Source organism: Eulemur rufifrons, chromosome 28 (assembly GCF_041146395.1).
Source record: "Eulemur rufifrons isolate Redbay chromosome 28, OSU_ERuf_1, whole genome shotgun sequence".
In the NCBI taxonomy this organism is placed as follows: Eukaryota; Metazoa; Chordata; class Mammalia; order Primates; family Lemuridae; genus Eulemur; species Eulemur rufifrons.
The window spans coordinates 38,857,633-38,871,853 of record NC_091010.1 but is presented as its reverse complement, the minus strand read 5'-3'; the positions used below and the strand labels follow the sequence as shown (position 1 = coordinate 38,871,853).

Here is a 14,221-nt window from a genome sequence, read left to right as displayed (position 1 = left end):
CTTTCTGGTTCTCCACACCTGGATTTCTTCCAGTGCGTATCTAGGTTGAGATTTGCAACAAGCGCTTAAGAAACACTTGATTTACTAGTTTAATTAAGTTCAGAGGACCCAATGTCAAGTGTTTGGCTCCCCGAGGGCGGTGTTGCCTGCCTGGCTCTCAGGCTGCCGCTAGAGGGCGTCACGAATGCCCGGCCTTGCCTTTTTTGAGCCGGAAGTCCAAGCAGATGAATTCCTGTCTTCCTTTTGTTCCCACAGGTTTCATAGCATTTTCACAGATCCCCGAGCTGGCCAAAAGGATCAAAATGTTTTTTGCCCTGGCTCCTGTGGCTTCAGTGGCGTTCTCTTCTAGCCCGCTAACCACACTGGGACGATTTCCAGAACTTCTTATTAAGGTATTGGGATCCCTGCATCCCTCTCCCCTCCCCAGATTTCCTCCTCAGACCTGAAGAATTGGCCACAGGAGGGAGAAGCTGTGCCTGCCTTCTCTGCAGTTTGCGATCAGTGGGGCAGTGGGTGCTTCGTTCCCCTTCTCCCCAACTGCCAGACCCAGGGGCGTCACGGGAGGTCTGTGGGTCACCGCGCGCCGGGCCGCGTGTGCTCGTGGTTCACAGGTCGCGCAGCCCTACCTGCCACACGAGGAGGAGAGCGCAAGGAGGTCTGTGAGAAAGTAATTCAGATGGTCCTGGAGTTGCCCTGTATTCCGTAAGGGGAGCACAGCAGCGGGCAGGATGTGGGACACAGGAAACGTGCTGTTCCCATGTGCCGGTCCCCAGCCACCCGGAGGCCACCCAAAGACACCGTGATTATTATATTTTGTAATATGGCACCTAAATCACAAGCCGGTAACCTCATCAGGGCTTAGCCCTAAAGCTGTGTGACCCTAAGCTCTGTTAAGGAGGAAACAGCTTTCATGAGAAAAAGTTTTAAGACAACTGAGGCTAGATGATCTATTCATGGATTACATATGCTTTATGTATGACACATTTACACACACATGAAATTCTGTACAGAATTATATACTTGCAATCAAGTTATAACATATCTCATAGGCCACTTAAAAGACTTTAACAGGAAATTTGGACTATACTCTGATCTGAGCCTGACTCTCACATGATATGGGATTTACTGTTTCAGTGACCAGAACATGCAGATAAGAAATAGCCACCCCTGACCAAATTTGTTTTTAAAGCCTTGGGTGACAGAAGTATCGATTTTTATTGTAAACAGTGCAGAGATTGTAAATAAAGTACCCCTCAACTACCAAGCCTTCTCCTAGTGCCTTTCTCAGAAGTAAACACAGTGCTCAGTTTGAGGTCTTTTTCTAAAGACCTTGTATGTGAATTTACATACATATAGATGTACCAAGGGAAATATATTGTTTTGTTTTAATGTAGATGGTATCCAATTATATATATGTATTGATTTTCAGATTGCATTTTTCACTCTTGGAGAGCTATCATGTTAATACATAAAACTCTACTGCATTCTTTTTAACTGCTGCACAGTAAGTTTTTGATTATAAGGAACTACTATTTATGCAGTCAGACTCCTATGGTAGACATTTAGGTGGTTGCTAATTTGCTGTTGCTGCATCTTTTTGCCTTTTTAGGGGTATATTCACAGAGTGGATATGGAGAAGTGAAATTGCTGTGTCATAGGAATGTGTGTATTTACCCCACTTTGGAGGTAGTGTTTTGTAGAATCTGGAGTGGGGCCCAGGGATCTGTGTTTTTACAAAATACCCTATGTAAGTTCTGATGTAGGCTAAACAGTTGGGTATTTGGGAACCACTGTTTCATACCACAGTGCTTTTATAGTATACTAGGAGAGTAAAAATAGGAATGAATGAATGTTCATAAAACCTTTGAAGCTACTCTGAAAACTATGTTGCTTCTGTGAAAGTAGAGTGTCCCCTCCAATCCTTTCTCAAAATGCAAAAGTATAAATTATAAAGATATCAAAGTTGTATGAGGAGGCCTGTAGATGTATAGGGCAAATTTTTCTACATATCTATATATATACACTGTCCTACATTAACATAATTTTCAGCAGAGTTTGCCATAGGAGTGTTTGGGTAGTAGTTCTGAAATACAAGGTCAAGTTCACATCCTTTGTCAATCAAAGGACAAGGTTAATAGGATGATGCATCACTGACCTAAATCGCAATAAACCAAGCTTTCTGGAAATCTTGGTTTATTGCGATTTAGGTCAGTGATGTATCATCCTATTAACTTATTTTTAGCAGAGAAATTCAAGAGTATTCATGCTTGTCACGTGAGACCATTATGTAGACTCACAGCCAGAAGTTTTCAAAGTGGGTGCCTTTTCATGTCTCATGGCCTTCTCTACATGTGGTATTTACTAACTGGTTCTCCCTAGCTAGTATGGTTAGTCTAGAGAAGAGGAACATTCGAGGAGAACCCGATATCTATCTTTAGATATTCATGAGTTGTCTTGTAGAATACAGATTTGACGGAGACCCCAGCTGTCTATGTGTGGGCCAAATTTGCTGGAAGAAGTATTGAATATGGCCCATACAATGTTATACATTTAAATTAGTTGCATCTTTTAAAACGTGGGATATTTAACATTGCAGTCTTGATAACCAATTGCTTTTTTGGCGGGAGAGGGAAGCTGTGCTCCACAAGCCTATGGATTTGTGGTGTTTGCAAGTAGCAGTTAGGCTGAACATGAGCTTTTGAGTTCATTACGGTTCTCAACACTCCCTAATCATCATCACATTCTTCCATTTCCAGTTTTTCCATTTATATTTACATACCTGCCTGTATTAGTTTGCTAGGTCTGAGAGGAAGAATCTGTTCTGTGCCCTCCCCGAGTGTCTAGTGGTTTGCTGGAGATGTTTGGCATTTCTTGGTTTGTAGAAGCATTACCTGGATTTCTGTCTTCATTTTTGCATGGTGTTTTTCCTGCATGCATGTCTGTCTCTGTGTTCAGATTTCTCCTTCCTGTAGGGACACCAGCCATATTGCATAAGGGCCCACCCTAATGACCTCTTTTTAACTTGATTCCTCTAAAAGACCCTATCTCCAAGTAAGGTCATTCTGAGACACTGGAGGTTAGGGCTTCAATGTATCTTTTTTAGGGAAGACAATTCAACCCATAAAACTGCCTTTGTGGGCATTTGAGTTTTTTTTATTTCTACTTTTCCCTCCAGAGGGTAAGAAATGAACAGTGTAAATTATAAAGGTTCATTGTAAGTGAGATCTTTTTCCTGTTTCCTATTGCACAAGTTTGTGAAGATCTGCCTTGAGAATGTAGTGGTTGCCCTGGAAGTACTTGAGCACCGGTTCAGTGGCCATTGGTTAGGAGCAATGAGGCTAGGGGTTGGCAAACTTTTTCTGTAAAGGGCCCGTTTGGAAAAACTCAAACCATGTTTCCCTCTGCTCTCACACCACACACCGACAATCAACAGAAACAGAAGAGTTCTGTGACCAAATGTGGAGGCTTTGTCCACACCAACAAACATTCAGTTCTGCAGTGACACCATCTGAGTGTCCTCTTATTCAGTTAAGACACTATCTACCTGGAGATAGTGTCAGATCCCGCAGTTTGAAGGCTCAATGCCCCCAAATTGCCCTCCCTCCACTTCAGACACCAGTTGCAAGTCTGGGCCTCTGGCACGTTTGACCGACTGGCTTCAAGTTGGAGTTCCCATGATCCCGTCTTTAGGTTTGATTAGTTTGCTGGAGTGGCTTATAGAACTCAGAGAAACATGTTTACTGCTTTATTTTAAAGGGTATTACAAAGGATACAGATGAAGAGCTACATAAGGTGAGGTATGGGGGAAAGGGTTTGGAGCCTCCATGCTCTTCTGGGCATGCCACCCTCCAGGAACCTGCACATATTCAGCTATGTAGAAGCTTCCCCAACCCAGTCCTTTTGGGTTTTTATGGTGGCTTCGTTACACAGGCATGATTGATTAAACCATTGGCCATGAACTTAAACCTTCAGCCCACCTCTCCCCTCCTCGGAAGTCAGAGGGTGGGGCTGAAAGTCCTAACCCTGTAATGGTGCCTTGGCTCCCATCTCGAAGCTACGTAAGGGCTGCTAGCCATGAGCTGATTATTACTGTACAAAAAGACATCTTTTTGGAGATTCTAAAGATCTTAGGAGCTGTATGCCAGGAAACAGAGTCAAAGACCAAATATATATTTTATGATATCATAGGACCAGATAGTAAATATATTAGGCTTTGTGGGCCATTTGGTCCCTTTTGTAACTACACCACTCTGCCATTATAGCATGAAAGCAGTCAGAGACAATATGTAGAGAGATGAGTGTGGCTGTGTTCTAATAAAACTTTATTTATAAAAACATTCAATGCCAGGGGAGAGGAGAATGGGGAATTATTGTTTAGTGGGTATAGAGTTTCAGTTAAAGAAGATGAAAAAGTTCTGGAGATACGTAGTGGTGATAGTTGTACAACAATGTGAATGTACTTAATGCCACTGAACCAAACACTTAAAAATGGTGAAAATGGTAAATTTCATGTTACGGATCTTCTCCCACAATAAAAAAATGTTTTAAGAAAAAACCAACAACAGGTAGTGGGCTGGATTTGGACCACTGGCCAGTAGAATCGAGTCAGGTGCGTGCACACCCAGCAGGCATTGCCGGTCAGTCACCCCTCAGCTGTTCCCAGAGTGAGAGGAAACTGTTCGGGGCTGGCCCTGGAATGAGGGGTCATTAGGCCCTTTCCCACTGTAGAAGTCCACTGTAAGCTTATTTGGTTTTCTGCCTTCTTCTCTTCATTTTGAGAATTTAAATCCACATCTGTAATGTGTGATTTTTGCCCTAATAAGCTTATTGCGTAAGTATCTAGTTTGAATGTCCACTGGTTGCCTTTTCACCTGAGGTCGTGTGTGGAGACACTTGGCATGTGTCTCTGCTTCTGAGGTGGGTCACGGAGGCCCTGCACCAAAATGGAGTGCTGAAATATTCTTGCGTTTCTTTTTATTTTGCAGGACTTATTTGGGGACAAGGAATTTTTTCCACAGAGTGCGTTGTTGAAGTGGCTGGCCACCCACGTTTGCACTCACGTCGTTCTGAAGGAGCTTTGTGGAAATCTCCTTTTTGTCATGTGTGGATTTAATGAGAGAAATTTAAATATGGTAAGTATGTTTATGACAAGGCTTGATTTAAAATTCCAGTGATTTTTATTTTATCTGTGAATGTGTGCTTATTTGTGTTGGATGATGCCAGACGACCTCATCAGAGCTCTGGAGGGTCTTTCATTTAAAAGGCACAAGTATCAACTCTGGCAAGTGCCTAGAATACTGCACCATCTGCTGCTATCCTCAAGTTAGTTGCTGCCAACTTCCGACGTCGTACCTGTATGGAGACTGTTGAATGAGGAGATCTGTCACAGTTTGATATAATATTTATATTTATTCTAGTGATTTGTTTCTTTTAAAAAATTACTGTACGTGTATTTAAATCTGGAATGGCCCTTTACACACATACATATCTATAGATATACATGCACACATACACGTGCTTGTTTATTTATTTAATAAAATGTAAAATCTCAGCCAGCAATATGCTTGTGTTTCTAAATATATTTGTAGTTTGTAGTGTTGCATTGTGAAAACAGGTTTTACAATTCTGGAATGAAGGCTCTGGAAAAAATTTTTTAAATGATATATATTTTTTTCTGATAATTAAAGCAAGGTGTGATTGTTATATAAAATTTTGGAAGTTCAGGAAAGCATGAAGAAGAAAATAAAAATGACATGTAAGCTCAACCCATATGGCCTTATGCTTACCATACTGTTGCATTTCTTTCATATGTACCCTATGTGTATAGTGGTATGTGTTCTTATAGGACGTATTTGTAGTCAAAGAATTTCTTCTACTCCAGATCTTATATATTTGAGGTTATGGCTCTGTAGTTTTTAATGCTTTGAAGGGAAAAATATAATGTTTATTATCACTGTCACCTTAACGCTACTTTCATTCTTTATTTCAACGTATTTATTTTGCAGTCGAGAGTGGATGTGTATACAACACATTCTCCTGCTGGGACTTCTGTGCAGAACATTTTACACTGGAGCCAGGTAGGTGTTCTAGGAGTGCAGTTGTGGTTCATGTAAAATGCACATTAGAAAGGTCTGTGGGTTCCATGAAGCACCCCTCTGCCAACCCTTCCCAAATAGAAAGACAGTCTGCTTACAGATAGGATCTGGTTTTCTTCCCCAGAGTCCTGGGTTCTTGTCATTGTGTTTGTGTTTGTGTTGCTTTTGTTATCCTTGGTGGGGCACACCAAGGATAGGTTCACCCAACAGCTGTCAGGGTTGACTTTTCCCCCCCTTCCCTCTGCCCTCCTTCTGTTTTAGATTTATAATCTATATCCCTCCCTTCCTTTCCATTTTGCCCGTTCCCCTCTTCTTCATCTGTCTTTCATTGAATCCTAGAATTATTTTATTTCTGTGTTGCTTTGTAAAGCATGACTTTAGAGCAGCTTTGGAGGTAGGAACTGCCGTTTCAGCATTAACTTCCGAGCACAATATGCTTGGAACATCAGTGGATAAACTAGAGCTAAGCCGATCATGGACATGAATGGGAGCCACTAACTTAAAATATAGTTTTGATCATTTTATCACATAAATAATGTTCATTCTAGAAAATTTAGAAATTACATCTAGGCAAAAAAAAATTATCTTAAAATGAGCATAAAATCATTCTCCAACCCTACACAGAGATAAGAAATGTGGATCCAGAGATAGTGAATGTCTCCGCATTCTACTTTACCCCTCTTGCTGCATATCGTTCCATGCATTTCAAAAAACAGTTTAAGATGTAGATAGACATAGTAGATGTAGAAATGGTTTAATTAATTTTCTCCTTACTATTTTACAACTTGCTTTTCTTTTTCCACCTAACAATATGTCAGTGACTTATGTCCACCTCGGGACATATTTTTGTACATTTTTTCCCCCAGCTAACTTCATTTTAAATTTGAAATAACTCAGTGTTTAAACTCTAAACCAAAATGTTATAGGTGTCTTAGATGGCAATTTCCATATACCCAACAGTCACTGCTTGCATCAGAATCATTGAATTGCTTTTAAAAGTATACTTTTGGATAAAATATTGCTTTCAAAAAGTAATGGGAGTTGGGTTTGCTGCAGAACTGTTGGGCTGGCTACCGTCTAGGCTTGTAAAAGCAAAGACTCTTGTATCCCAATCATTTGAATGGGAGAAACTGTACTTTTATATTTTTTAACAACTTTGTTGAGGTATACGTGGCACATAATACTTAAAGTGTGCAAATTGATGAGTTTGGACACTCATGTCCGCTTGTGAGCCCATTGTCACAATCAAGGTAGTGAATATGTCCATTCCCCCAGAAGTTCCCTCCTGTCCCTTTGTAACACCCCCCTCCTGGCCTCTCCGCTCCACCCCCGAGCAACAACTGATCTGCCCTCTGTCACTGTGGGTTAGCTTGCATTTGCTAGACTTTGTGTAAGTTCAGTCATACAGTATATACTCGTTTTTGTCTGGCTTCTTCTACTCAGCATAGTTATTTTGAAATTCATACATGTTGTTGTATATATCAGTAGTTGATTTCTTTTTATTCCTGAGAATCTGTGTTTTTTAAAAAATCTGCCTAGTAGATTCTTTGCCTGACCAGGTTTGGGAGTCACTGATCTGGAACATCCTGATGCTTTAGTCTCCTTCCTCAGTTGCCCCAGGAACTTTGTCTGGGGAGTGGATAGTTCACCTCTCCCCGGGGCTCATCTCTAAGGAACTAGGAAGAGCCTGGCCTGAGGCTCACTGTAGTGACCGGGAGGCTGAATGTTTAATGCTAGTCCCTCAGGGCCAGACTTTGCTGTGTCTCAGAAGAGGGGCATCTGGAAGGCACGTAGTCCATGGTGTGCCGGACAGCCCACCCTCACCACTGAAGGGATGCCCCGAAACCTTCAGAAATCCTCACATTCGTTCAGGTCTCTCCTTTTTTCCTCAGTCACATTTCTGTTTAGAATCACTTGGTATATATATATATATATATATATGTCCCTGTCACCAGAATTCCCCTACATTTTTGAGTATACCTGGAACCTCTTACCTAATGGACATTTTCCAGAAAGGCTCAATTTCTGTCTCCTGAGGAGTTAGTGCATTCCCAGAGATGCATGGAGGGCGACCAAGCCAGGCTGGGGGCAGATGCTGAGCTTGGTGACCCCCCGCAGCCACGTGTGGTACACCGCACGCCTGAGCCAAGTGCAAAGGACCACCAGACCCAGGCTTTCCGGGGCCCTTGGCAATGTCGAGACCGAGGCTGTCCTGAGACTGTGTCATATTACACACTGCTGTGACTTCACCCTCCCTGTCCCAGGCCCCCCCAGGGCATGGGGTGTGCGGTCGAGGTGTGGGATCAGCTACAGTGCAGGCTTCTGCTCTTGTTCTAGCCCCTTTCATCGAGCAGCTGGCCAGGGTCAAAGGCTGCAGGCTGAGGTCCAGAGCTCTGCTCTCTGGCCAGTTGTGACCTTGTGGCTTTAGGTCAAATGCCCTGGAACATGCCTCATGAATGTCTGCAAAGCACAGATTCACTGCAGAAAGAAGCTTGGCCCTATGCCCTTTTGCTCACTGTGACACTCCTTTGTCCATAAAATGGTTGCTTTGTGCAGCTGTGTTATAGGGTCTTCCCCTGGGCCCTCCCTCCTCTGGGCTGTAGGCAAGGGGCTTCCACTCCAGTACCAGCCGCGTATGGCCCCGAGAGGCAGCCCTAGTGCCTATGGGAGAGGTTTCTGTGGAAGGTGGCCAGCCTGGATGCCGGCAGGCTGAGGCCACAGTCTAGGTATGGCGTGTGAAGGCTTCCATGGTATGAGTTTGGGGGTGCCCTTACGGGCCATTTTATTCACAGTACATTTACAAGTTTACTTTTTGCTTAAATAGTTAGCATTTGTTTGTTAACAATTCCAAAACCTAGTTCTTTACTGGGCTTTCAAACTTATTTTACTAATCTTCCTATTCTCTGTATAATCCTGATGAGGTTCAGAGTTCTCCAGAGCCAAGATTCTTACTGTTTTCTCTCACCCTCTGGCTAGCACTGCCCAGATCCCAGGTACTCACTCCTGTTTGAAGAAGGCTGGTCTGAACGTATCGTTACAGTGTTGCTCCGAACTACATAACACGCTGTTGAAAATACAGATTCTTGGGCCTCTCCAAGACCTGTTGAAAATCTGAATTCGTGGGGTGTGTCCCTGGCATCTGCATTTTAATAAGTACGTTAGCAGAGTATGATGTCCTCTATTGTTTGAAACCTCTTGCTTAAAAAAAAATAAAAAATGCCCCAAAATGTACATTTTGTAGGCTTTTTAAAACACAGTAAAAAGGACAATCTAATTTTTATTATACTTGTAATATGTTTTATGAAATTGTAGAAAATATGTGAGTGAAAGAAAAATCACTTGGATGTCTAAAACCCAGCAATAAGCACTATGAATATTTTGGCTTAATCTTCTAAGTTTTTGTTATAATCATTTCTGTTACAAAAGTAGGATCATACTGCATGGACTTTTTAAAAAATTTTCATTGAATGAAACAGCATTGTGTTTGTTAGATACAGGCTAAGCTGCTATAAGAGACTCCAAAATACAGCTGCTCAATAGATAGTTTCTTTCTTTCTCATAATACAGTCCAGAGAGCAGTGGCCCGGGCTGGTGGTTGAGGATGGTGGTGTGGCTGTGCCCCATGAGGTCATGCAGGGACCCAGTTCCCTCCACATTGTAGCTCTGCCATCCTTGGGGTGCTGTCCTCTTCTGCCTGGTTGAAGCTAGGTCACCTCCATGCCTCTTCCAGCCTACAGGCAGGAGGGAGAGAGGAAGCCCAGGGCAAGTGGCTTTGCAGGAAGGAGATTACGCAAAAACGAGCAGTATGACCACAGCCTAGCTGCTCACAGTGGGCTGAGGATGTGGTTTCTGTGCTGCAGCCATGGGCTTAGCAGAAGCTTTAGGGATTCTATTACAGAAAGGAAGAAGGCAAGAATGGGCACTGGGGCACAGGCTCTGCCATAATAAAGAATGCCTCTCTAGGTCAGTTACTAAATTTTTAGAATATTAATATTTATAATAAAGGACAGTTTTCTGTTGTTTGAATTTTATTATATATATATATATATTTTGCAATGATACTTTTTCTGCAATCGCAAACCATCCTGGAATAAATACTCATGTATTATAGATATGTCCTTATACATTAGGCAGATTTTCTTAGGATGATACATTCGTAGGAATAGACTTAGTGGTAAGAAGGTAGGCATATCTTTAAGACTTCTGATACATATTGTATTTTAGAAAAGCTGAACCTATTTACATTTTAATTACTATTCAAGACCTAAAAATGTTTTTTGAAATATTACCTTAAAACTGTCTACCCTAATACTATAAGCTTTTCCTCCTGATCTTTATCTACATATGACTATCATAGAAATATAACTTTAGTGCATATTCGATTTCATTTTCGGACTTTTCCACTTAGTATTATTTATGAAAATTATTTGTAAAAAGTTTTCTGTTTTTACTTTATACTTATGATAGTGGCATACTGTTTGTGTATATTGATGTGTAATATGTTCTGTTTACCCAGATATCTATTATTGGACTTTAGCTTATTTCCAAGCTTTTGTTTTTATTACTATAAATAATGTTCACACTTCCCTCTTTTTGAGATGCCTTTTCAAATGGGTAGCTTGAAGTCCCAAGTGACTCTGAGCACAAAAGTTAAGTTTAGAAGTTCATTTTGAGCTATCGGCAAGTTTTTTCCTTTTATTCTATACTCAGTCCTGGTGCTTTATATGAATGCTGAAAGACATATGACAAAGTGAGGAACTGACGTCTGTGTGCAGTGGCAAAATAGTTTGCACTGATATATTTTCACTGACAATTAGAGATGGGGAACAGATGTGCCAATAGGTGCTGAAAATCCATATTTTATTCTCTGGTAAATATGCCACATGTATTTAATATCTATCATTTGCAATGGCAAAAGCAGATGCTAAACATTTATCATGTAGCAATCCCCAGTAGTATGTAATGTCACACTTTCATTATATCAAACAGTAGAATTTTATACAATGGATAAGTATAATTTAAAGCATATCTTGTATCAGGCTAGTAGCTACCTTCCAATCATACAATGAGAAAATGAGTCATTTAGTAAAGAAGAACAAAATGATGCCATTTTATTTTAAGTAATCATTTGGAAATGAGTAAATGTGGATATTAGTATAAAATTGATTTCTGAGGATATGGCTAGCTCCAACAACCTGTGAGATTATCTTAAACTTCTGTGTCAAATAACTTTTTTTCCCAATTATTTGTAGACTGTTAAATCACAAAAGTTGCAAGCCTTTGACTGGGGAAGCAGTGCCAAGAATTATTTTCATTACAACCAGGTAAAGTGTTCAGTCTTTTAATTAAAGTGGGCCCCAAAAACTCATCAAGGAAGCCGGCCTATCAGGATTCTGGTCGAGCTCAGGTGCTGTGGGAAGTGTTTGGGAGAGTTGACTAGATAGTCTTTTCTTCCCCTCAGTCCATCCCAAAATAACCCAAGCTTTGCGGTTGGTGTTGTGGACTGGGCCTCCTCTCTTCTTTCCCCAGCTCTAAGTAAGAACTGTCACTGTCATGTGTCATTCGGGGTGATAGTGAACACAGACTTCAGATTCAGACAGTACTAGGTCTGTTACCTGGCAGCTGTGGAGTCTTGGCTAAATCACATTACTTAAGCCTCTTTTTCCCTGTACAAACAAAAATTACCATTTTTTGAGTGCTAAATGCACTGAAGTGTTGAGATACTCTGCCCATGTTTTTTTTTATTCTCAGAATGTCCCTGTGACGTAGATATGATTATCTCTGACTTAAAGATGAGGAAACTGAGGCTTGTAGAATTCCTGTGGCTTGTCTTAACACCCAAAGGGAGAAGGTAGGAGGGTATGACTCCAAAGCCCCTTCCAACCACTTGGTTCGACTGCTTTGCATCCACCACCCAGGGAGAACTACACCTTCCTCGCTGGGAAGTAAGCACTTATTGTGGTGCCCAGCGTACCGTAGCAGCTCCAGAGCTAGCAGTGTTCCATTAGTGTTCTTTCATGTAGGATTAGATTTCTTTTTTGTTCTGGTGATGATAACTCAAAAAGTATGCTGATAAGGATTTTCAAAATTTAGTCTCCTATCCGTAGATTAAACTTACTAGACAATGTTTAACAGAGATTGTGCTTAATGTGACGTGGCCCCTTTTTATTGTAGAGTTACCCTCCCGCGTACAATGTGAAAGACATGCTTGTGCCGACTGCCGTCTGGAGTGGAGGTCGGGACACGCTCGCGGACGTCCATGACATGAGTGTCTTGCTGACCGAGATTACCAACTTGGTGTACCACAAGCGCATTCCTGAGTGGGAGCATCTCGACTTTATCTGGGGCTTAGATGCCCCTTGGCGACTGTATAATGAAGTTATTAATCTAATGAGGAAATATCTGTGAAAGCCAATTGGGAAATATACCGACCAGTCAGTGATTCAGTCATGCGAAAAATGCATTTGTTTAATTTCTGTAAAATACTTGTTTTCCTTTCCCAAGTCTTTTATATTTTCATAGCCAAGAAAATCATGATGTTGAAGCTGCCCTGTTCCCTCTAGTTAGAATTAGAAACACCCTAGCTATTTTTTGTTTAATTATGGCTGAATATGGAAATAATGTCTCAGCCATAGTGTTGTCTCTTTACGTTCTTTAAAAATATCACTGATATGTGAAAAGGTCATTATAACCATTCTGTTTATGCTTAAAATGTACTATGTTGACTTTTTACCCACACACAGGACAAATTAACACATGAGCTCAGTTCATCTTTTTGCCTTAAAGGGCTCTCCAGTCCAATGGTCTTGTATCTAGGGATCTAAATGACTTTATTTTTTTTTCGTATTTTCATGCAGTTAGGTGCATTGTCAAATCCAGTGATAGCTGTGCAAGTAATAAAAGATTCCATAATGAATTTTGTCAAACCTAACTGTGACAGCTGCTCTTTAGCACATGTTTAAATTGCTCAGGCCAAGCCAAATAACTTGCTGGAATTTTCAAAAACAAATTGCACTGATTTTAAAAAAAGAAACTATGTTTTAAATAGCTTGAAGACTGATACACTCAGCCATCTATATTCATGAACTCTAAATTTTATGGCAGACCATAATTCTACTTGTCTGAGAAGAAAAGCCCTGTGGGGAGACTATACCACTACTTTTCCTGAGATTAATGTACTTAAACCAGCTGCTATAGCTCAGTGATGACGTCTGTGTGAAGCCAAAGCCCTGTGGTTGCCCATGAGAAGTGTCCTAGGTCATTTTCACTCAAATGAAATGTGAACATGATTGTTTTCAGATGAAACCTCAGCTCAGGGATTCATGTTGATTTTTAGTTTTACATGTGTCCATATTTTTCATACATTTGCTTTGCACCCCCGTGTTGGGAAGCCTATACTCATTTGCTTCTCCTGCAGCATTGTTTCTTTGCAATACTGTCTGATGGACAAAATGACAATTGGTCTGTTTTCTTGTTATAGTTACTTTAGTTGCAATAACAATACTTGATATTGACTAATATGTAGAGGCAGAATAATTCTTTGTAACATTTAAAGAGTCTTACTTAAACTTCAATAAAACCCAGTGAGCCTCATAGGCTTGAAGGATTTTGTGTGTGGGTTTTGTCCTTTATTTAATAGCCATTCTATTCTTCTCTTCTTCCATTCCTCTCTTGGCAGGACTTATGCTTTCCTGTCTCATCTCCCCTTCCTCTGTCCTCCTTGTAAACCTCACTGGTACTGCTCATGAATGTTTGTTCCTCTTCCATGGGGAGGAGAGAATGGCATGGTTTGCAAACACTGGCTTTGAATGTTATGTGTGAACGTGGTCCATGTTTGTGAGGCTGTGAGTGGAGACTAGGCTATCATGACCCGCATCTGCATGGAGTGGCTGGCTGCAGGCAGGCCCATGGATTCAAGGACTGTCCATCCAACTCCCCCCTTGAACAAATGAGGCAACCAAAGCCAGCAGGGATAGGTTACACCAGAGGCCTCCCCCAAAATATAGATATGAGGCCCAATATGATCTCTCCCACTACTCTGTGAGCTTGAGGGCATAGGCTGTATCTTACTCATCTCTGTATACCCAGAATCTAACACAGCCTGGAATATGGTGAGTCAATAAATG

General features: G+C 41.2%; 1 protein-coding gene across 1 annotated transcript in view; it reads left to right on the top strand.

Annotated features, from left to right (window-relative positions):
- Positions 1–13,467, top strand: part of LIPA (lipase A, lysosomal acid type) — a 38,945-nt gene extending 25,478 nt beyond the window's left edge. Inside the window, exons 7-11 of the mRNA XM_069461077.1 lie at positions 256–392; positions 4,986–5,132; positions 6,006–6,077; positions 11,348–11,419; positions 12,270–13,467. Coding sequence (XP_069317178.1) covers positions 256–392; positions 4,986–5,132; positions 6,006–6,077; positions 11,348–11,419; positions 12,270–12,503 — 662 coding nt within the window. The 3' untranslated portion in view covers positions 12,504–13,467. The remainder of the gene's footprint in view (positions 1–255; positions 393–4,985; positions 5,133–6,005; positions 6,078–11,347; positions 11,420–12,269) is intronic.
- The last annotated feature ends 754 nt before the right edge of the window (positions 13,468–14,221 follow it).